The sequence below is a fragment of the Somniosus microcephalus genome, chromosome 8 (assembly GCF_052327205.1).
Source record: "Somniosus microcephalus isolate GS21.2 chromosome 8, FLI_Smic_1.0, whole genome shotgun sequence".
In the NCBI taxonomy this organism is placed as follows: domain Eukaryota; kingdom Metazoa; phylum Chordata; class Chondrichthyes; order Squaliformes; family Somniosidae; genus Somniosus; species Somniosus microcephalus.
Genome location: NC_140994.1, coordinates 195542878 through 195567034, shown reverse-complemented (window position 1 = coordinate 195567034; position 24157 = coordinate 195542878). Strand labels below are relative to the sequence as shown.

The 24157-nt window shown below is 43.6% G+C and overlaps 1 protein-coding gene across 15 annotated transcripts in view; it reads right to left on the bottom strand.

Annotated features, from left to right (window-relative positions):
• Positions 1-5848: 5848 nt before the first annotated feature.
• ankhd1 (ankyrin repeat and KH domain containing 1) overlaps positions 5849-24157 on the bottom strand; it is a 170232-nt gene continuing 151923 nt past the window's right edge. For 12 of the 15 annotated variants that reach the window (XM_085995510.1, XM_085995500.1, XM_085995505.1 and 9 more), the window contains 2 exons: positions 7616-7783; positions 5849-6374 (listed from right to left, as the gene is read on the bottom strand). In XM_085995510.1, coding sequence (XP_085851636.1) covers positions 6315-6374; positions 7616-7783 — 228 coding nt within the window. In that variant the 3' untranslated portion in view covers positions 5849-6314. The remainder of the gene's footprint in view (positions 6375-7615; positions 7784-24157) is intronic. The other 3 variants (XM_085995499.1, XM_085995503.1, XM_085995513.1) reach the window with 1 other exon arrangement.

The following is a 24157-nucleotide window of genomic DNA, read 5'->3' as shown; positions in this document are numbered from 1 at the left end:
AAGCATTAGCCTTACCCTTACTGACACTGTACCAGTCACTATTATTCTCAAGGCGGCCAGGTATCTTTCAGCTTCCTATCAATGCAACGCAAATTGGGTGCCGAAGCGTAAACCAACTCCATAGCAAGGTGAAGCAAAACTGCCTCCTTCAAAGTCGGGCCTCGACTCCAGATTTAGGCTTTTCAATATGCTGTAGCGGTCAGCATTGGCTCAATGGACAGGGGTTCCAGCCCCATTCCAGAGATTTGAGCACATAATCCAGGCTGACACTTCAGTGCAGCACTGAGGGATTGCGGCACTGTTGAAGGTGCCGTCTTTCGGATGCGATGTTAAAGTTAAACTCTCGGAGAGGTAAAAGAATCCACAGCACTATTCGAAGATCAGAGGAATTCTCCAGGCTACTGGCCAACATTTATCCCTCAACCAACACCTAAAAACAGATGAGCTGGTTACTTATTTCATTACTGGTTGTAGGACCTTTGTGCAAATTGGTTGCGTTTCTTACATTACAAGTGACTACAGCCCATGACGTACTTATTAAAAGCATAAAGTGCTTTGGGATGTTCTGAGGTCATGAAAGGTGCTATATAAATGCAAGTTATTTTTTCTTTACAGTGTGAATGTGCCCAAAGTGCAAATGCAGTTGGATCCTGGGGTCAGAGCTTGATCTGATAATTCAGTGGAGTGAGACTCCCTAAAGGGGTTCCCCATTTCCAGATAAACTATCTTTAGAATCAATTAGGCCCAGACACCTGATTTACACAGTACAAATGTAGTGTTGGTACAAAGCCCAAACAAATTGCACTGATAGTAAACTTGTAATGGCTACGTATCCTTTAAAAATTCACAAAAGCTGATCAACAGTTTCAAAACAATTCATAAAGCCTCCAAAAATCCCTGAAAATGTAATAAGTCAAAGACTTGTCTAACTTAAGAAGCAGGCATACCCAACATTGCATTACTTGTGTTGTATGGGGGGGGAAAAGGTACATAAAATTGCAATTTATAACAGTGGCAGATCTATAACATTTCTTAAGGTTGTGTGTGTGTGTGGGGGGGGGGGGGCGGTGCAAGTTTTATTTGCTATGGGGGGGGGGGGGGGGGGGAAATTGAGGTATGCCAACCCTTTGCCCCCAGAAATTCAGAGTTTTGACATTATTTGTTGTATTTTCCTGGAGTTCACTGTAATCCTGCATTTTAAGTCAAAACTAACTAATCCTGGAAGGGTTACAGTCTGACCACCTCCCAACCTCTCCAAGTCTCCTATTCTGACTCACGAAACCTGATATAGCAGTATGCCACATTTAAACTGAATTGCAGTGAATAGCATGGTGGCTCTGAAGCACAGGAAGTGTGAACAGAATTTTGACAGTTCTGTTGATATTTAGCTGCAAATGCAGACAAGCAAACATCAGATGTGAAACACCGATTCAAGGAAAATGTGGATGCTTGGCAGGTACATCACACAAGTAGTATTTATAGAGGGAAGGGTGGGGAACATGGTTTTAGGAGTGTGGAGTGAGCATTTTAACCACTCACTATTGAGAATTTTATAGATTCTGTGATTCTCACATTTGCCCAATCTAGAATTGTGCAGCTTTTGGAATGTTTGTGTTTCCTGGTCACTGTCTGCACGGTCTGGCAGTTTCCTCAATGAAAGTGCTTCACTCACTTACTCACCTATGTTTCACTCTGCGAACCACCTGCCCATAAAACATCAGTGTCTTTGTCGCTCTCTGCTGCTAATCTCCTCACCCATCATAGCTCAAACCACCTTCACTTCCCATTATTTTATCACTGCTCTTTAGATACTGTACTAACAATCTCAAAACTCATTGATGAAAGTTGAACAAACCCTCTGGATTTCATGCAGGAAAGCAATGCACGGTGAGCAGACAGCACAGGAAAAGCTCAGCTGCTTGAGGGAAATGTGAGAAATTTGAAATCAAAGCAGCTTAAATTTGAATATAAATCTATTTAGGAAAACTTACTGTTCTGTGCCAGCATACAAAAAAGTGTTGATCTGTAGGGCGGTGGTGAAAATTTATCTGGAAATGGATTGGACCACTGCCAGTCCGACGGTAGTGGTCCAAGGTCCGACCACTTTTCACAGTTCGGTCTCTTATCATTCTGTCGGCAAGCAGCTCATACATTTGGAGCAGCTTGCTGATCCAAAGGAACAGGAAATCCAGTGACTCCACGGTGGAGCAGAGCCAGTCCAGGTAAGTTAAGGCAGGAAATTGAGGGTAATCTTGGGAGGACCACAGAGGATCGGGCATTGCAGGGGTTGATTTTTGTGTGGCCAGGAGGAACATTAATCCCAGAGAAATCATTCACAAACCTGTTTTTAAAAAAAACTTTTTTTTTTTTTTGTGAGTGGCCTGCATTATTCCCTTCAAGGACGTTTTAGGCTGTTTAACACCAAGTACCTATGTGTGCTACACACTCCGCCACTGCACTGGTATCCTATTGACATTACAGGACCCCGATTTGCATGAGATAATGAGGCTCGTGTCTGTTTCCTGCAGACACCTAGGCTGCCCATTTCAAGGCCCCAACCAAAATGGCGCAAAATCTTGCGGTTATTTTAATTGTGTTACTGATTCATTCCCGTCCAGCGGAGGGGATCAAAATTGGCTCTGTAAAGTTTAAATTCACGTTAGCAGGATTTGCTCTGGGCTTACTCAAAGAATAATAAAGTAGGTTACACTGCCTGACATGTCCCTCCCCTCATTCATTTCTTCCATGACCTCCTATCCCCTTCACCTCCCCACTCAACTTCTGAGAACTGAACTTTCCCTCCTGGTTTCAATGCTAGCTGAAACTGTAAAGGTAATTCCCTTTTCTCGGTCTTCACTCCCTACTCAAAACAAACTTTCAACCCATCTGCCCTCTCCGTCTCTAATCTCCCTTTTGGTCCTCAAATGTCATCGCCTCCCAGCTCTCTGCCCATCTCTTTCAACACTTCTTGTTCAAATCCTTCCAGTCAAGTTTTCACTCTCCTTGCAACACAAACAGCCATGGTTAAAGTTAGAAATGACCATCCTCTGTGACTGCTACCATGGTGAGTTATGCCTCCTGGTCTTCCTTGACCTCTGCAGCATTTGATATGGTGGACCATGCCATTCTCCTCTGTTGGCAAGATCCATGGGACTGTCTTAGCATGGTTTCACTTGTATCTATCCAAATGCAGCTAGTGCATATCCAGGAACATCTTTTCCGATCCCTACTCATCTCGAGTCTCCCGTCCCAAGATCAATCCTTGGCCCCTTCCTCCACATGCTGCTCCTCAGTGACATCATCTGCAGGCAGGAAGTCAGCTTCCACATTTATGCCCATGACACCCAGCTTTATACCTCCACTGCTCTCAACCCCGTGACCACTTCTGTGCTGTCCAACATCAAGTCATGGATGAGCTCCAACTTAATATCAAGACGACCAAAGCTATTATTTTCATGCCATACTTCTTTGCCATTGATTCCATCTCACGTGGCCACTCATGCAGACTGAACCAGTGTCCAAAACCTTGGTGCCCTGTTCAACCCAGAGCGGAGCTTTAAATCCCATATCCTATACATCACCAAAATCACCTACTTCCACCTATGCAACATTGTCTGCCTTTACCTCATCTCAAACACAAACCCTTCCTTATTCATGCTTTTGTCACATCTAGATTCTACTATTACAATACCTTCCACCATTGGTATTAGAACCTTCAGCTGTGTTAGCTCCATTTTCAAACTTCCCTCCTAATCATTGTCTTTCCATTTTGCTCTGCTCCTTTAAAAGCCTTCTCAAAGGTCTTATCGTTCCAGACCTTGGTCATTCTCTTCAACGCGCACCCCCCCCCTTTATTGCTCACCCACTTTTCTATCTCCATGTAAAAATTGCTTTGGGGGATTTTTAAGTTAGTTAAAGACTTTGCATAAAATGTAAGCTGTTGTTGTAAAGCCTACTTTGATATTAAGCAAAATTTTAGTAGCTGGTCCACCCAATGCCACAAAAAGTTTGCTTAGTAGACCTTGTAAGCGGCCATATGCGTTTACAGATTACCCAACTAAGAATGCCTCATGTCCAAATTTCTGGACTCCTTGAAATTCAATCTGTTAGAAGACTTCCCAAAGGCTGTCACCAAATTATGTGAGGGAATTAAAGCTCTATTCTGCAAATTTGAGATCTTACTTAAAATGGTAAGGAATTTTAGGATGCAGCCTGAGCAAACTCAATTCACTTACCTCATAAGATTGGATGGGAAGGCCTGCAAATTCTTCAGACTTATGGAGTAGGTACATCATGCTGTGCCTTCTACTACAGAGGAACCGGGAAACTGCAGTGAGAAATATGAATCATGCTCTGCTGCTTTCAGTTGTCGTTATCGATAATATCACTCATGCTGATCTCAATATCTGCTACCTCTGATGAGTTGATTTTCAGAGATTCCAGATATATCCTGGCATTATGTTCACCCCAGTCACCCAGAATGGGGATATCGGGTGTGTTAAAGTTGAAAATTACAAAAATATTTTCCTACCAACACGGAGGCTCACTACATTGGGCATATCCATGGAAACAGCCCACGGTACTATACTGCTCACCCCCAAAGGCTGGAAGGTAAGAAATTAACAGCAAATCCTCTCCCACATTGTACTTCAGTCGGATGTGCACATTTAGCCACAATCTATTCTAATGCCAATTCGGACTTTGAACTGATGCACTTTTCAGATACTTTTTCTTGTGTTTTTTCCTTAGTGCAAATGGCCAATAGTAACAATCTCACTTGTATGTTTCCAGAAGACTTTGCATCTGCCATTCTAGCCTTGCAATTAAGTATGTGGATGCTTTTTTATGCTTCCTTATATAACTACTTTTCATGAAGCTTGCAGGCCACAAATGATATGCATGGTTCTGACCATTTGTTACAGAAAATGAATTCTTATAGAAGATTAACATTTTTTAACCAAGATTTTGTACAAAACTATATATAAAATCCAGAAATATATTTGCTGGAACATATTAACAAAATTCAAACTCACTGGATGAAAAACTGGCTCGGTATCAAGAGAAAACTAGCGGTAACTGCCAGAATCTGGCTGCTTATAGAAATGCAAGTGGATGAAACAACATAGCACAGTTCCAGAAAAAAGTATTTAAAAAAAAAAATGGGCAAAGGTCGTATTTCCCAGTGAATCGTTTACCTTGCTCATGGTACTGTATCATGGAGAATAATCCATCATGATAATGTTGCATCTCCTGCTTCTACTATGTAAAATATGAATGGGAAATCAACTGGTCTGTCTGCTCCAATGATGCCCCTTCATTCAACAGTGGTCTTAGCCTCAGAGAAGCCCATTGTGAAATAAATATATAAGTGGGCTTGCAATATGAGCAACCAGGGGTCTAACCATATTATGGATGAATAATTTAGCCCATCAACATTTTAATTTAATGCAAATAGTCAATGGTATGTTTTCAGAAATATCAGTAATCACCAATAGTTCTTTCCTGAATATGAAAAAGACAAAATAGTTAGAACTAAAAAATCTCATACCTACCTGCCATAACCTAACAACATAGTTTGATAAAGTTTTCGGACTTGCTAAATTGTGGCATATGCCAAAAGGAAAACACACACACACACACACACACACGGAGAAATTAAACTGAGGTACACACAGCTCCACAAAGATACTCAACTAGAATGTTTTCAACATTGTTTCTGCATCTGTACTAAAGACAGAGTAAACATTCAGAAACATCAAGATGTATTTATAACTTGCATCCCAAAATACAAGTTGTCTTTAATAATCCAAATAATTAACCACCAGCAATAAAGACGCTAAAAATGAGGTACTGTTCATTTTTATTGAATATTAAGGTAAATATTTCACATTAATACAGGCTACATAAAGTAGAGCCACTATACGACATGAAATTTACTCTCGTTTTAACCCTTTTTAGTATGTAAACAATTATACATGTATTTACCACTCTAAAACATCTGGATTAATTCACATAATTATCTAGTCCTCGGCTGCATACAAGCAGTTTACAGTACTGTTTAGCCAGCAGCACAAGAATAGTTTGTCCCAAGTCTTAAGTCAAAATGGCTAAACTAACCAGAGAACCGAACCTGCTATGCAGGTGATCACTTTGTTCATAGACAGTGGTAAATCAATTAAGTTCATGCGTAACAGCCCACACAGAATTTCAGTTAGGCACATCAGAAAAGTTTTGTCCTGTTAATGTCTTCCCAGATCAATCTAGTTTCAATCTCAGAAAGACAAGTCAGGAATTTGTGGGCATGCTTGCGTCCTCTAGTTGACATGGTTCAGATGCACGTTACCAATATGTGGTGCCCAGGTTCCAGGCCACACCTGTAAAAGTTCATTAAAACTGAATTTTATTTATGGCATCTATAGTCCTATTGTAGACATTTGCAAGTAAATACCATAGAACACTGAACACTTTCCATCATTAAGATTTGAAGTTTTTAAGGCTCGAACATTAGGGAAGAGGGAATAAAGAGAAATCATTCCAGTAACAGACAAGGGTGGGTCAGCTTAATTCATGGTCTGGAGCTTTTTTTTTTTTTTTTTTGAGTCAGTTAAATTCTTTTGCCTTTTCTCCCCCCATCAGAATAATTTTTCTTTGTTTAAAAAAACTTTTGTTTGCTTGGTTCTTACTTGCACCATCTAAGCAACCCAATATTACCACTCCATGAATGTTCACTGCTACACATTATTCAGAGCAACAGCTAAGTTATTGAGGCAAGCAAATGTTGTTGCCACAATAATGTTATAAAGGCAAAAATAAACTTATCGGCCCATGTCCCATGATTATAAGCAAATTGTGCATACATTACAAGAATGGATACCCACTGACTAAAGATGCACCATCGTGTATATGATGCAAATCAGACTTTTGTGTGAAAGTATGCTACTTCAACAGTTGCTTAAGTTTTACTAAATCATGAGGAAATTTCAACTCATCCAGGACTAGACAGATGCCAGGCAAGTCAACAGCTTCTGAATATTGGGTGGGGGCACAGAGATAGAGTAGGGTGTCATCAGCGCACGTGAAAGTTAGCCCTGTACTTGTGGATGATGTTGTTGAGGGATTGTACATAGATTATATAGGTGCGTGTCAAGGATGGAGCTCTGAGACACACCAGAGGTGACTGTGTGGCACAAGAGAAAAAGACATTTGGGATGCAGGAACTGAATGGAACCACGAGAGTGCAGTGAACCCATCAAGGACAAGGAAAATGGAGTGGTCAACACTGTCAAGGCAACAGAGAGAACAAGGACGAAGAGAAGGGACAACAAGCTCCGGATGCAGTCATATAGGATTCCATTCATACCTTTGGCCATGGCAGTCTTGGTGCTGTGGTTTGGTGAAAAGTCAGATTGGAGGATGTGAACAGGGAGTAGTGAGTGGCAAGTGTATAGCTGGGTAGCAGCGACAACTTCAAGAATCTCAGAGCAGAAACCTGATGCACAATGCTGGTTATGTCATTTTTTTGCAATTTTACTTATGCAATGTAATCCTATTGTGAATTTAAAGAGTTCTAAATCCCCACATTAATAAAGCTCACAAAGTTCATTTTTATTCTCACCTGTTGGGGGTCAGCATTCTCAGAGGAGTTTGTGACAACCTTTATCATAGGATTCCAGGCAGGGTCTGTAGCATGAAGTCCATTAAAAAGAGGAGCCCCTGGGCCATCAGCCAACTGTGGATGTGGAGGAATCATAGCATTCCCATACATGGAAAGCGGCAAGCCCTGCTAAAAAGGAAATAAAATAGTTCCAGGTTTCATAAAATAGTCCCAGGTTTCTTTTCTCATTTTACATCAGGTTTAACTAAGATTATTTATATTTTCAAGGGAAGCATTCCCAATTAGATAAAGGTTTACTCATTTGTACATAGAAGTTGGACAAATGAAGGAGATGGAGCCTTTACTTTATTGATGCATCACGGCTAAAGCATTGCCCAGTTAACCAACTGATACTTGGTAATTAACTTTAAGCAAACCAAATACATAACAGCCCAATCTAAATATTCTTGGTTTTATCTATATAGAATGTCAGCACTTAATTCCAAGAAAATGCTATCTGTGCCATATACTTTGTCTTTGGAGAGGAAACACATGTATTGCAATCAAGGCAAATTAATTAACCTATTTTAAGCAAAATGTTTAACTGTAGTGCCCTATTAAACCAGTAGATATAGTTGGGGAAGCTAATTAGTAAAGCAAAAAGTTCATGGATTAAATAGTGAGCTTTCAAAGTAAGGGGGAAAAGTGTCTTATTGATTACTTGTGGATTTATTTCTCAAAAAACTGGGTCAATCATGCTGTTAAAAGTTCAAGTTTATTGATGCATTGAAAGGCATGGGCTGCGTCTACAGCATTAGATCCAGATACCCCATCTAATATAGGAAATAGGTCAGTGTAAGACCGCATCTTCAGAAGTAATCTGTACAGAACATTTGTCTTGAGATCACCAGTTTAAGACGTTCTTAGTTCACCTAATCTTCCTCGAACAGTGGGAGCTTTGGATACTATTGCACAAGAAAATATATTCCATCGAGGACCACAAAGATAGCTGTTGCCATCAGCCTCGGGATACATAAGACGTAGGAGCAGGAGTAGGTCATTTGGCCCCTTGAGCCTGCGCCGCCATTTAATGAGATCATGGCTGATCTGATCTTGGCACAAGATTGTGGTTTAATTCTACAATCCAAGAAGTTTTGCATGTTTCAAGCTGCATTGCCATGAAGTGATCAAGTAATAAGGAAACAATATCCAAAGGTGTTTGGAACCAAATATGTAAGAATGGTAGATGCTGCACTAACAATTACTCTAAATGGATGAAGAATCCCAGCTTCCTTGGGATGCTTAAAATCCGCTAGGTTGGACTACTGTCATTTTTTACAGAGTTATGAGGGGCTAATCTATTGTTTAAGCACAAACATGAATGCGTTACAGTTGAAAGAAGGCTGTCACTACTGACAATCTATTTGATTTAAACCATCCAGAAATGTCAATACTTGCATTTTTGCAATGAAATCTTGCACTGAACTACTGGATAGCAATTCACAAAATTATAATGGCCCAGAAATTCTGGTCGGAGGCTTCCCGCGGGCGTAAGCCCCCGACCTGCACAAACGAACCGCGCCGGCCGCAATGCTCTGGGTCGGCATAGAATTCCGTTGATGTGCCTCCTCAAACTGCTGGTGCGCAGGGCATGCGTATCCCAGGGGCACAGCTAGTTCGCAGGAAGACCTGTCAAATCTATGAATAGAGATCACCCTCAAAACATAAGTAAAACTTCAAATAAATTTAAAATTTTTTTTTTTTTTTAAATGACTAAATTACATAAATTAACTATTTTAAACAAAAATTTTAATTTTTGAAACAAATAAAGTTTTTAACAGGGCTAAAAATAAACTTACCTTCCTTTAAAGTATTTTAAAATTATAAATAAGTGTTAAAAAAGAGTTATTTTACTGATATCACCTCTTACCTTGTTAAAAGCAGGCCTTGCGCCTGCTTTTCCAGGCGCAGCTGCTACCGACTTACCCGGACTGCATCAACCTCGAAAAAAACAGAAGTTCCTGGTGTACGCGCTGCCTTTCCGGCGCAGGCATTTGACCTGCGAACCCCTTTTTTCAGAGAACGGAAGTTCCGGTTTCCAGCGCATGCCTGAAACCGGCACTTCCGTTGGCCCTACGGATGAGTACACAGCGCATACACACCTGTAGGGAAGGGAATTTATGGGCCAATAAAAGAAAACTGCAAATACTAGAACGCAAAACAAAAATAGAAAATGTTGGAAACACTTAGGTCAGTCAGCATCTGTGGAGAGGGAGCTCTGATGAAAGGCTGAAACAGTGTCTAGTCTTTCCTTTTATTCACTCTTGGGATGTTGGGATCACTGGCAGGGCCAGCATTTATTGCCCATCCCTAGTTGCACATAGAAGGTAATGCTGGTGGGCATTCTTCCTTAACTGCAACAGTTCATGTGGTGAAGGAACTCCCATAATGACGTTAGGTAGGAAACATAGAAGATAGGAGCAGGAGTAGGCCATTCGGCCCCTCAAGCCTGCTCCGCCATTTAATGAGGTCATGGCTGATCATCCAAATTCAGTACCCTGTCCCTGCTTTCTCCCCATATCCCTTTAGCCTTAAGAAATATATCTAACTCCTTGAATATATTTAATGAATTGGCCTCAACTGCCTTCTGTGGTAGACAATTCCACAGGTTCACCACTCTCTGGGTGAAGAAATTCCTCATCTCAGTCCTAAATGGCTTACCCCTTATCCTTAGGCTGTGACCCCTGGTTTTGGACTCCCCCGCCATCAGGAACATCCTTCCTGCATCTAGTCTGTCTAGTCCTGTTAGAATTTTATAAGTTTCAATGAGATCCCTTCTCATTCTTCTAAACTCTAGCGAATATAAGCCTAATCGACCCAATCTCTCACCATACATCATTCCTGCCATCCCAGGTATCAGTCCGGTGAATCTTCGCTGCACTCCCTCCTTGGCAAGAACATCCTTCCTCAGATAAGGCGACCAAAACTGCACACAATACTCAAGGTGTGGTCTCACCAAGGCCCTGTACAACTGCAGCAAGACATCCTTGTTCCTGTACTTGAATCCTCTCGCTATGAAGGCCAGCATACCATTTGCCTTCTTAACCGCCTGCTGCACCTGCATGCTTACCTTCAGCGACTGGTGCACAAGGACACCCAGGTCTCGTTGCACTTCCCCTTTTTCCAATCTATTGCCGTTCAGATAATAATCTGTCTTCCTGTTTTTGCCACCAAAGTGGATAACCTCGCATTTATCCACATTATACTGCATCTGCCCAATCACCCAACCTGTCCAAATCATACTGGAGTTTCTCTGCATCCTCCTCACAGCACACACACCCACCCAGCTTTGTGTCGTCTGCAAACTTGGAGATATTAAATCTAGTTCCCTCGTCTAGATCAATATATATTGTGAATAGCTGGGGTCCCAGCACCGATCCCTGCGGTACCCCACTAGTCACTGCCTGCCACTCGGAAAAAGACACGTTTATTCCAACTCTCTGCTTCCTGTCTGCCAACCAGTTCTCTATCCAAATCAGTACCTTACCCCCAATCCCATGCACTTTAACTTTGCACGCTAATCTCTTATGCGGGACCTTATCAAAAGCCTTCTGAAAGTCCAAATACACCACATCCACTGGTTCTCCCTTATCTATTCTACCAGTTATATCCTCATAAAAGTACGGTAGATTAGTCAAGCATGATTTACCTTTTGTAAATCCATGTTGACTTTGTCTGATCCTGTCACTGTTTTCCAAGTGCTCTGCTATTACATCTTTTATAATGGACTCTAGCATTTTCCCCACTCTTTAAATAGTGGGGTAACATTAGCTACCCTCCAATCCATGGGAACTGTTCCAGAGTCTATAGAATTTTGGAAGAGGACCAGCAATGCATCTACTATTTCTAGGGCCACTTCCTTAAGTACCCGAGGATGTAGATTATCAGGTCCTGGGGATTTATCGGCCTTCAATGCCGTCAATTTCCCTAACACCATTTCCCTACAAATACTGATTTCATTCATTTCCTCCCTCTCAATAGACCCTATGTTCCCCGACATCTCTGGGAGGTTATGTGTGTCCTCCTTTGTGAAGACGGAACCAAAGTATGTATTTAATTGGTCTGCCATTTCTTTCTTCCCCATTATAAATTCCCCTGATTCTGACTGCAAAGGACCTACGCTTGACTTCACCAATTTTTTCCTCTTCACATATCTATAGAAGCTTTGAGTCAGTTTTTATGTTCCCTGAAAGCTTACTCTCATACTCCCCCCCCTCTTAATTAATCCCTTTGTCCTCCTTTGCTGAAACCTAAACTGCGTCCAATCCTCAGGTTTGCTGCTTTTTCTGGCCAATTTATATGTCCTCTCCTTGGATCTTATGCTATCCCTAATTTCCCTTGTTAGCCACGGTTGAGTCACCATTTTTGTTTTATATTTATGCCAAACAGGGATGAACAAATTCTGCAGTTCATCCATGAGATCTTTAAATGTATGCCATTGCCTATCCACCGTCAACCCTTTAAGTAATGTTCCCCAATCCATCCTAGCCAACTCGTGCCTCATACCATCGTAGTTTCATTTATTTAAATATACTGGACCCTAGTCTCTGAGTCAACTACTTCACTCTTATCCAGGACTTTTATCCATCAACGACGAAGGAACGCCAATCTATGCCCAAGTCAAGATGGTGTGTGACTTGGAAGGGAACTTAGAGGTTCCTATGCTCCTTATAGGTGGCAGGCATTACTGGTTTGGGAGGTGCTGCCAAAGAAGCCCTGGCAAGTTGCTGCAGTGCATCCTATAGATAGTACACACTGCAGCCACAGTACATTGGTGGTGGAAGGGGTGGATGGTTACGCTCGTAGACAAAGTGCTAATCAGGTGAACTGCTTTGTTTTGGATGGTGTTCAGCTTCGAGTGTTGTTTCAGGTGCGCCCATCCAGGTAAGTGGGAAGTATTCGATCACACTGACTTGTGCCTTGTAGGTGATGGAAAGGCTTCATAGTCAGGAGGTGAGACCCAGTCTCTGATCTGCTGTAGTAGTCAATGAATTTATATGGCTGGTCCAGTTGAGTTTCTGGTCAATGGTGGCTCCCAGAATGTTGATTGTGGGGGACTCAGCAATAGTAATGCATTGAGTGTCAAGGCGAGGCGATTAGCCTCTCGCTTGTTGGAGGTGGTCATTGCTTGGCACTGTGTGGCGTAAATGTTACTTGCCATTTAGCAGCCCAAGCTTGGAATGTTGCCCATGTCTAAATGTATGCGGACATTCACTTATTCACTTCACAGATGTTGAATCCACAAAATTAGTTGTTTTTGGAACACAGTGATCTGCAAATGTGGCAGCCAATCGCTCCCTACAACATCTCACAAACAGCAATGAAATGGTTGGCAGTATCTTTATTTTTTGGTGGTATCAGTTGAGGGAGAAATGTTGGCCAGGGCACCGGAAGAATTTCCTGCTCTTCTTTGAACAGTATCACAGGATCTTTAGCATCCGCTTGAACTAATGGAATGGGCAGATGGAGCCTTAATTTAACATCTCGCCCAAAGGGAAACACACACATGACAATTCAACACTTCCTCAGTAGCACACTGCATCACCTTGGGTAAAAGGTTAAAGCCTGATCTAGGACTCAAACGCATAACTTTCTGATCAAGAAGCTGTCATATTATAAGGGTATCCTAAGCAGGCAACCTTTTCACATCTTTAAATGACACACAGAGCTCTTGCACAAGTGACTTGATGAACTTTGTATGAGAACCATCATAAAAGAATGACAGGTGAAGCAAAAGCAAATAAACAGCGCGGCAGAGCAAGGCCCGAGAGCAGAGGCCCTGACAACAAAAACAAGGAGTGACGTCACAGGAAAGCAGGGAAGTGATTGGTTGGTTAGTATTTCTCTCTTTTCTTGGGCATTGGTTTAAATTAAGAGCCGGGATTAAAAACTAAACGTTCAAAACTTAAACAATTAACTAAATACATTAGAGATGGCAGGGCAGGCGATGTGTTACTGCTGCAACATGTGGGAGCTGGTGGACACCATTAAGGTCCACGGCTCCGTGTTGATGAGCTGGAGTCCGAGCTACAAACACAGACGCATCAGGGAGAGGGAGAGTTACCTGGATGGTGTTCCAGGAGGCAGTCACACCCCTTAGATTAATTCATTCAAATTTGGTCCGTGGTCAGGGACAGGTGGGCGTGACTACGAGTGAGGCAGGTATAGGGAACAAGGAAGTAGTGGTGGAGGAGCCTCAGCCCTTGTCCAACAGTTATGAGGTTCTTACTCTCTGTGTGGGTGAGAGCAGGGACTGCAGTGAGGAAGAGCAAACTGACCACAGCACCGTGGTACAGGGAGCCATTCAAGTGGAGGGAACAAAAAGAAATGTGGTAGTGGTAGGGGACAGTATAGTTAGGGGGATAGATACTGTTCTCTGCAGCCGAGAGCGTGAATCCCGAAGGCTGTGTTGCCTGCCCGGTGCCAGGGTAAAGGACATCTTCTCTGGGCTGGAGAAGAACTTAGAGTGGGAGGGGAAAGATCCAGTTGTCGTGGTCCATGTAGGTACCAACAACAGGGGTAGGACAAAGAAAGAGGTTCTGCTGAGGGAGTATGAGCAGCTAGGGGCTAAATTAAAAAGCAGAACCACAATGGTAGTAATCTCTGGATTACTACCTGAGCCATGTGCAAATTGGTATAGGGTAAATAAGATCAGAGAGATGAACGAGTGACTCAAATGGGTGCGGAAAAAATGGGTTTCGATTCCTGGGGCACTGGGATAGGTGGGAGCTGTTCCGTTGGGACCGGTTTCATTTGAACCAGGCTGGGACCAGTGTCCTGGCGAATTGAATATCTATGGCTGTAGATAGGGCTTTAAACTAAATAGTGGGAGGGGGGAGGGATACACTGAGCGGAAATTTAAAAAGTCAAAGGAAAATGAAAAGGCAAAAGTGCAGGGCAGCGATAGGGGTAATGACAACCAGAGTGTGACAGGAAGGGACAGAGCGTATACACATAAGAGTGCATCAGAAAGAGGGGTCAGAGTAGGGGAAAATGGTAAAAAGCCAAAATTAAAAGCAAACAGCAATCGTAACAAGATAAAGGAGTTGACAGCACAAATAGAAATAAATGGGTATGATCTGATAGCCATTAAAGAGACGTGGTTGCAAGGTGACCAAGGCTGGGAACTGAATATTCAGGGGTATTTACCATTTCGTAAGGATAGGCAGAAAGGAAAAGGAGGTGGTGTAGCTCTGCTAATAAGGGATGAGATCAGTGCAGTAATGAGAAATGATATTGGCCTAGAAGATCAAGACGTAGAATCAGTTTGGGTGGTGATAAGAAATAATAAGGGTAAAAAGTCACTGGTGGGAGTGGTCTACAGGTGCCAAAGAGTAGCCACACTATAGGACAGAGAATAAATCAAGAAATAATACAGTAGAGACTTGTAAGAAAGGTACAGCTATAATCATGGGAGATTTTAATCTTCATACTGATTGGACAAAACAAATTAGCAAAGGTAGACTTGAGGAAGAGTTCTTAGAGTGTATATGGGATGGTTTCTTGGAACAATATGTTGTGGAACCAACCAGGGAGAAAACTATTAGATCTGGTAATGTGTAATGAGGTTGAATTAATTATCTTGAAGCGAAGGATCCTCTTGGGAAGAGTGATCATAGCATGGTAGAATTTCAAATTCAGTTTGAGGGTGAGAAAGCTAGGTCTCAAACTAGTGTCCTGAACTTAAACAACGGTAATTACAAAGGTATGAAGGCAGACTTGGTTAAAGTAGACTGGGAAAATATATTACAGGGTAAGACTGCAGAAAAGCAGGGGCAAACATTTAAGGAGATATTTCATAATTCTCAGCAAAGATATATTCCAGTGAGAAAGAAAGACTCTAAGAGAAGGATGAACCATCCGTGGCTAACTAAGGAAGTAAAGGATGGTATCAAATTGAAAACCAAAGCATACAATGTTGCGAAGGATAGTGAAAGGCTAGAGGACTGGGAAATTTTTAAAAACCAGCAAAGGACAACTAAAAAAATGATAGAGAAGATAGCTTATGAGAGTAAGTTAGCAAGAAATATAAAAACAGACAGTAACAGCTTCTACAGGTATATAAAAAGGAAGAGAGTAGCTAAAGTAAACGTTGGTCCCCTAGAGGATGAGTCTGGGAAATTAGTAATGGGAAACATGGAAATGTCGGAGACTTTGAACAAATATTTTGTATCGGTCTTCACTGTAGAAGACACTAAAAGCATCCCAACAATGGATAATCAAGGGGTAATTGGGGTGGGGTGGGGGGGGGGGAACTTAAAACAATCACTATCACTAGAGAGAAAGTACTAGGCAAACTAATGGGACTAAAGGTGGACAAGTCCCCTGGACCCGATGGCCTGCATCCTAGAGTCTTAAAAGTGGTGGCTGCAGAGATAGTGGATGCATTGGTTGTAATCTACCAAAATTCCTTGGATTCTGGAGAGGTCCCAGCGGACTGGAAAACCGCAAATGTAACACCTCTATTTAAGAAAGAAGGGAGACAGAAAGCAGGCAACTATCGACCAGTTAGTCTAACATCTGTCATTGGGAAAATGCTAGAGTCCATAATTAAATAAGTGGTAGCAGGACATTTAGAAAATCATAATATAGTCAAGCAGAGTCAGCATGGTTATATGAAAGGGCCATGTCACGATTCAAAAAGTGACACGGGCAAGAGGAAGCAGCTGATTGGGTGAGTACGGCTAGGTGAGTATTTATACTACTCTATAGTTTGACAGTTAAGGTTAATAGTTTATAAAGTTTAGAAGGTCTTAATTTTTGTGCTTTATAGTTTCTAAGGTCTCTGTTGTGTAGCGGGAAGTGCTAGTAAGCAAGGGCCCTTGAGTATATAATTTAATTGTAGTGTAATTAGTGGTATTGATTTGATTTAATTTAATTTGAATTAATTAAAGGGTAAGTCATGGCAGCACAGCTCGGCCCTGTGGCATGCTCGGCCCTGTGGCATGCTCCTCCTGCACTATGTGGGAAATCAGGGACACGACCATGTGTGCGGGAAGTGTATCCAGCTGCAGCTACTGGCAAACCGCATTGCTGGAGCTGCGAATGGATACATACCGGAGCATTCGCAATGCTGAGGACGTCGTGGATAGCACGTTTAGGGAGTTGGTCACACCGCAGGTAAAGGCTGCACAGGCAGGAAGGGAGTGGGTGACGGCCAGGCAGAGTAGCAGGCGCAGGCAGGGGTCCCCTGTGGCCATCCCCCTCTCAAACAGATATACCGCTTTGGATATTGTTGGGGGAGATGGCTTATCGGGGGAAGGCAGCAGCAGCCAACTTCCTGGCACCATGGGTGGTTCTGCTGCACAGGACGGGAGAAAAAAGAGCAGGAGAGCTATAGTGATAGGGGATTCTATTTTAAGGGGAATAGATAGGCGTTTCTGCGGCCACAAATGAGACTCCAGGATGGTATGTTGCCTCCCTGGTGCAAGGATGTCTTGGAGCGGCTGCAGGGCATTCTGGAGGGGGGGGGGGGGGGGGGGGGGGAGTGAACAGCCAGTTGTCGTGGTGCATATAGGTACCAACGATATAGATAAAAAACAGGATGAGATCCTAAAAGCTGAATATAGAGAGTGAGGAGGTAAATTAAAAAATAGGACCTCAAAAGGTAGTAATCTCAGGATTGCTACCAGTGCCACGTGCGAATCAGAGTAGAAATAGAAGGATATTTCAGATGAATACGTGGCTAGAGCAATGGTGCAAGGAGGAGGGATTCAAATTCCTGGGACATTGGAACTGGTAGCAATCCTGAGATTACTACCTCAAAGGTAGTAATCTCAGGATTGCTACCAGTGCCATGTGCTAGTCAGAGTAGAAATAGAAAGATATTTCAGATGAATACGTGGCTAGAGGAATGGTGTCAGGGGGAGGGATTCAAGTTCCTGGGGCATTGGAACCGGTTCTGGGGGAGGTGGGACCAGTTCAAACCGGACAGTTTGCACCTGGGCAGGGCTGGAACCGATGTCCTAGGGGGTGTGTTTGCTAGTGCTCTGGGGGAGGGTTTAAACTAAGATGGCAGGGGGTTGGGAACCTGAGCAGGGGGACAGAGGAAAGGGAAACAATGATAAAAGCAAAAGAAAGGAAGGGGAAAAACCAAAGTGGCAGTCAGAGAAATCAACGGTTTAAATCAAACATGGCCACAGTAAATAATAATTCTAATAGGTCTAAGAGCGTTAAAAAAATAAGCCTGAAGGCTTTGTGTCTTAATGCGAGGAGCATTCATAATAAGGTGGATGAATTGGCTGCGCAAATAGAGGTAAACGAATATGATTTGGTTGGGATTACGGAATTCAGCCAAGATTCACCAGGCTGATTCCTGGGATGGCAGGAATGATGTATGAGGAGAGATTGGGTCGATTGGGCTTGTACTCGCTGGAGTTTAGGAGAATGAGAGGTGATCTCATTGAAACTTATAAAATTCTGACAGGACTGGACAGACTAGATGCAGGAAGGATGTTCTCGATGGTCGGGGAGTCCAGAACCAGGGGACACAGTCTAAGGATAAAGGGTAGAAATGGGGAGGATTTTCTTCACCCAGAGTGGTGAACCTGTGGAACTCTCTACCACAGAAGGCGGTGGAGGCCAGTTCATTAAATATATTCAAGAAGGAGTTGGATATATTTCTTAAGGCTAAAGGGATCAAGGGGTATGGGGACAAAGCAGGGACCGGGTACTGAATTTGGATGATCGGCCATGATCGCATTGAATGGCGAAGCAGGCTTGAGGGGCCGAATGGCCTACTCCTATCTTCTATGTTCTAGGGGAGGTGGGACCAGACAAACTGGACGGTTTGCACCTGGGCAGGACCGGGACCGATGTCCCAGGGGGAGTGTTTGCTAGTGCTGTTAGGGAGGGTTTAAACTAAAATGGCAGGGGGTTGGGAACCTGTGCAGGGAGACAGAGGAGAGGGAAGCAAGGATAGAAGCAAAAGACAGGAAGGAGAAAAGCAAGTGGAAGGCAGAGAAATCAAGGGTGTAAATCAATCAGGGCCACAGTAAATAATAATTCTAAAAGGACTAAGTGTTATAAAAAAACAAGCCTGAAGGCTTTGGGCTAGAAATTAGGTATAGCCCCGCCAGCTCGCTTGCGCCCAGAATTTACCGCTGGGCGCGGAGCCACTCGCGCCCATCGGATATTCAGTTTCAGCGCCCCAAGTCGAGGACGGCCGCTGTTCAAGGGTGTGGCCGCCCCCGCTTGGGGCGCTGAAACTGAATATCGGCGCGCTAGTTGCCACAGCGCCACCCGCAGCGGAGCGGCAGGCTGCGGTACTGCAGGCCTTCCTCCCTCTCTTAAGGGGGAGGTGCCTGCAACAGCCGGAGCCCCAATCGCGAGTGCCGGCAAAAGAGCCCGGCACAACGGAGAAGTGCCGGGCTCCCGGAAACCAGCCGGCAATGCCGCCGGGGGGGGGGGGGGTGGAGGAGGCCGGGGAAGGAGGTGCGGGCAGGCGGCCGCCGAAAAAGCGGCCGGCCACACCTCCACCTTAAAGCGCCCCACTAAGGCTGCAGTACGGACCCGGTCTCTGAATGTTATTAGCGGCCGCCACGGAAGAGGCGGCCGCTACTGAAGATGGGGGTTGGGCCGGTGTCGGGGCGGAACCGGGGCACTGCGCACACCGTTGACGTCATCGGTGGCGGCGCAGCGTTACCGGCTACCGCCGCAATTAGCGCGTCACTGAATTTAGCCCGAAGTTTCCAGACTGGCGCAGAAGCCCTCTTTGGGCGGTAACTGGGCGCAAAGCCCACTGAATTTCTCGGCCTTTGTCTCTTAATGCGAGGAGCATTCGTAATAAGGTGGATGAATTAGCTGCGCAAATAGATGTAAACAAATATGACATAATTGGGATTACGGAGACATGGCTCCAGGGTGACCAAGGCTGGGAAATCAACATCCAGGGGTATTCAATATTCAGGAAGGACAGGCAAAAAGGAAAAGGAGGTGGGTAGCATTGCTGGTTAAAGAGATTAACACAATAGTAAGGAAGGATATAAGCTCTCATGATGTGGAATCTGTATGGGTAGAGCTGAGAAATACCAAGGGGCAGAAAACATTAGTGGGAGTTGTATACAGACCCCCAAACAGTAATGCTGAGGTTGGGGATGGCATTAAACGGGAAATTAGAGATGCGTGCAATAAGGACACAGCAGTTATCATGGGTGACTTTAATCTACATATAGATTGGGCTAACCAAATTAGTAACAATACTGTGGAGGAGGAATTCCTAGAGTGTATACGGGATGGTTTCCTGGACCAATATGTCGAGGAACCAACTAGAGATCAGGCCATCTTAAACTGGGTATTATGTAATGAGAAAGGATTAATTAGCAATCTTGTTGTGCGAGGCCCCTTGGGGAGGAGCGATCATAATATGATCGAATTCTTCATTAAGATGGAGAGTGAAGTAGTTGACTCAGAGACTAGGGTCCTGAATTTAAATAAAGGAAACTACGATGGTATGAGGCGCGAGTTGGCTAGGATGGATTGGGGAATGTTAGTTAAAGGGTTGACGGTGGATAGGCAATGGCAAACATTTAAAGATCGCGTGGATGAACTACAGAATTTGTTCATCCCGGTTTGGCATAAAAATAAAACAAAAAAGGTGACTCAACCGTGGCTAACAAGGGAAATTAGGGATAGCATAAGATCCAAGGAGGGGACATATAAATTGGCCAGAAAAAGCAGCAAACCTGAGGATTGGGAGCAGTTTAGGATTCAAAGGAGAACAAAGGGATTAATTAAGAGGGGTAAAATAGAGTATGAGAGTAAGCTTGCAAGGGAACATAAAAACTGACTGTAAAAGCTTCTATAGATATGTGAAGAGAAAAAGATTGGTGAAGTCAAACGTAGGTCCCTTGCAGTCAGAATCAGGGGAATTTATAATGGGGAACAAAGAAATGGCATACCAATTAAATACATACTTTAGTTCCGTCTTCACAAAGGACGACACAAATAGCCTCCCAGAGATGTCGGGGAACATAGGGTCTAATGAGAGGGCGGAATTGAATGAAATCAGTATTTGTAGGGAAATGGTGTTAGGGAAATTGACGGGATTGAAGGCCAATAAATCCCCAGGGCCTGATAATCTACATCCTAGGGTACTTAAGAAAGTGGCCCTAGGAATAGTAGATGCATTGCTGGTCATCTTCCAAAATTCTATAGACTCTGGAACAGTTCCCATGGATTGGAGGCTAGCTAATGTAACCCCACTATTTAAAAAAGGTGGTAGAGAGAAAACGGGGAATTATAGACCGGTAAGTCTGACATCAGTAGTGGGGAAAATGCTAGAGTCCATTATAAAAGATGTAATAGCAGAGCACTTGGAAAACAGTGACAGGATCGGACAAAGTCAACATGGATTTACAAAAGGTAAATCATGCTGGACTAATCCACTGGAATTTTTTTGAGGATGTAACTGGTAGAATAGATAAGGGAGAACCAGTGGATGTGGTGTATTTGGACTTTCAGAAGGCTTTCGATAAGGTCCTGCATAAGAGATTAGCTTGCAAAGTTAAAGCGCATGGGATTGGGCGTAAGGTACTGACTTGGATAGAGAACTGGTTGGCAGACAGGAAGCAAAGAGTTGGAATAAACGGGTCTTTTTCCCCCCCGAGTGGTAGGCAGTGACTAGTGGGGTACCGCAGGGATCGGTGCTAGGACCCCAGCTATTCACAATATATATTAATGATGATCTAGACGAGGGAACTAGATGTAATATCTCCAAGTTTGCAGACGACACAAAGCTGGGTGGGCGGGTGTGCTGTGAGGAGGATGCGGAGAAACTCCAGCATGATTTGGACAGGTTGGGTGATTGGGCAGATGCATGGCAGATGCAGTATAATGTGGATAAATGTAAGGTTATCCACTTTGGTGGCAAAAACAGGAAGGCAGATTATCTGAATGGCAATAGATTGGGAAAAGGGGAATTGTAACGAGACCCAGGTGTCCTTGTGCACCAGTCGCTGAAGGTAAGCATGCAGGTGCAGCAAGCGGTTAAGAAGGCAAATGGTATGTTGGCCTTCGTAGCGAGAGGATTCGAGTACAGGAGCAAGGATGTCTTGCTGCAGTTGTACAGGGCCTTGGTGAGACCACACCTTGAGTATTGTGTGCAGTTTTGGTCGCCTTATCTGAGGAAGGATGTTCTTGCCATGGAGGGAGTGCAGCGAAGATTCACCAGACTGATACCTGGGATGGCAGGAATGATGTATGGTGAGAGATTGGGTCGATTAGGCTTATATTCGCTAGAGTTTAGAAGAATGAGAGGGGATCTCATTGAAACTTATAAAATTCTAACAGGACTAGACAGACTAGATGCAGGAAGGATGTTCCCGATGGCGGGGAGTCCAAAACCAGTGGTCACAGTCTAAGGTTAAGGGGTAAGCCATTTAGGACTGAGATGAGGAGGAATTTCTTCCCCCAGAGAGTGGTGAACCTGTGGAATTCTCTACCACAGAAGGCAGTTGAGGCCAATTCATTAAATATATTCAAGAAGGAGTTAGATATATTTGTTAAGGCTAAAGGGATCAAGGGATATGGGGAGAAAGCAGGGACAGGGTACTGAATTTGGATGATCAGCCTTGATCTCATTAAATGGCCTATTCCTGCTCCTATCTTCTATGTTTATTGCAAAGGGAATGGGGTATAAAAGTAGGGAAGTCCTGTTACAACTGTACAGAGCATTGGTGAGACCACACCTGGAGTACTGCATACAGTTTTGGTCTCCTTATTTAAGGAAGGATATACTTGCACTGGAAGCAGTTCAGAGAAGGTTCACGAGGTTGATTCTGGAGGTGAAGGGTTGTCTTATGAGGAAAGGTTGAGCAGGTTGGGCCTATACTCATTGGAGTTTAGAAGAATGAGAGGGGATCTTATTGTAACATAAGATTCTGAAGGGACTTGACGGGGTAGATACAGAGAGGACGTTTCCCCTCGTGGGGGAATCTAGAACTAGGGGGCATAATTTCTGAATAAGGGGGCACCCTTTTAAATCGGAAATGAGGGGGAATTTCTTCTCAGATGGTTGTGATTCTTTGGAATTCTCTTCCTCAGAGAGCTGTGGAGGTTGGGTCATTGAATATATTTAAAGTGGAGATAGACAGATTTTTGAACGATAAGGGAGTCAAGGGTTATGAGGAGTCGGCAGGGAAGTGGAGTTGAGGCGAAGATCAGATCAGCCATGATCTTATTGAATGGCGGAGCAGGCTCAAGGGGCCAAATGACCTACTCCTGCTCCGACGTCTTATGTTCTTGCTGTGGCATAAAGACTTTACAACTTAACAACTTTAGCCAGAGCGTAAAAAAGACAGACCTGGGGCTTGTTTGATGCTATTCTACACTGTGTTAAATGTAACAAAGGAAGGTTCACCAGGTCCACGATGAAATCAAAAGGAACTAAAACCTCAAGACTGGAGTCCAAAATTCCTTTTAGCTTGACTGAGACAAGTTTGAAGCAACGTTGGTAGCAGCCAACAGCTGCCGTTATGTAGAAGTGTTACTCAAAGCTAATGCCAGCACCAGAGGGAATGACCTCCCATAGCTGAAGCTGACATCAAGATCTACATGGGCTGTACCAGTTCAGTATACAAACATGGAATGCAAAATCGCATGACCAAGTCAAGACAGACTACCCAATCCAGCTCATATTTCTTAAACTCCACGTATATTATCTAATTGCTGCTGATCTATCCTTAACAGACAAAGAAGTAGGCAGCCATCAAATGACAGGAAATGAGACTGCAGCTCAAGAACAATAACTCATAAGCAGACTTGATTTGTTGAGCTGGTGAGGTCAACTTTAACCATTTGTATGTATTCTTCAGAAATTTGTAATTTTTTTCAGTTTCTTCAGGTTGTACTGAAATTTAGGCATTAATAGACCTTTCTTTCAAATTGCGAGTTTGCTTTCTTATTGCAAAACAATTAATATTGCTAACAAAACTGAAATGCAAATCTAGAACAAAGCCTTGTATGTGGAGAGGCTTGAGAGGACATATTCTGCATTGTCATTTTGAGGATGAAGCTGGGGGCTAAGCTTGCCAACCTCCTTCCCGTCCTACTCACTCCTCCCACCACTGGTCTCGTGGGCTCTGCCAGCGGATCAACAGTCACCACTCTTCTCCATATCTCCCTCCAGAATGTCCATTCACCTGCAACCAAGGCCCTTTCCATCCAGGACCTTATTGTGAATGACTGCATTGACATCATGGCCCTGACAGAAACTTGGCTCATAAATTATGACACCTTGCCCCTTACTGAAGCTTCCCCGTCTAGCTATACCGTCCACCACATGCCCCACTCAAACTGCCACAGTGACATTATGGCTCATCATCAAATTTCACCTTGGTCTGTCCCTCGACTCCTCTGACACCTTTGCCCCCTTTGAGCACCCCACCATGTTCCACCCGTCTCACTTCTCCTTTAAAAACTTCTCTTTCTCTACCACCCACCCAAGCTTCTCACCGAGATATCCTCTTGCTTTCCTCATTCATGCTCTGTACCGAGAGACTTTTC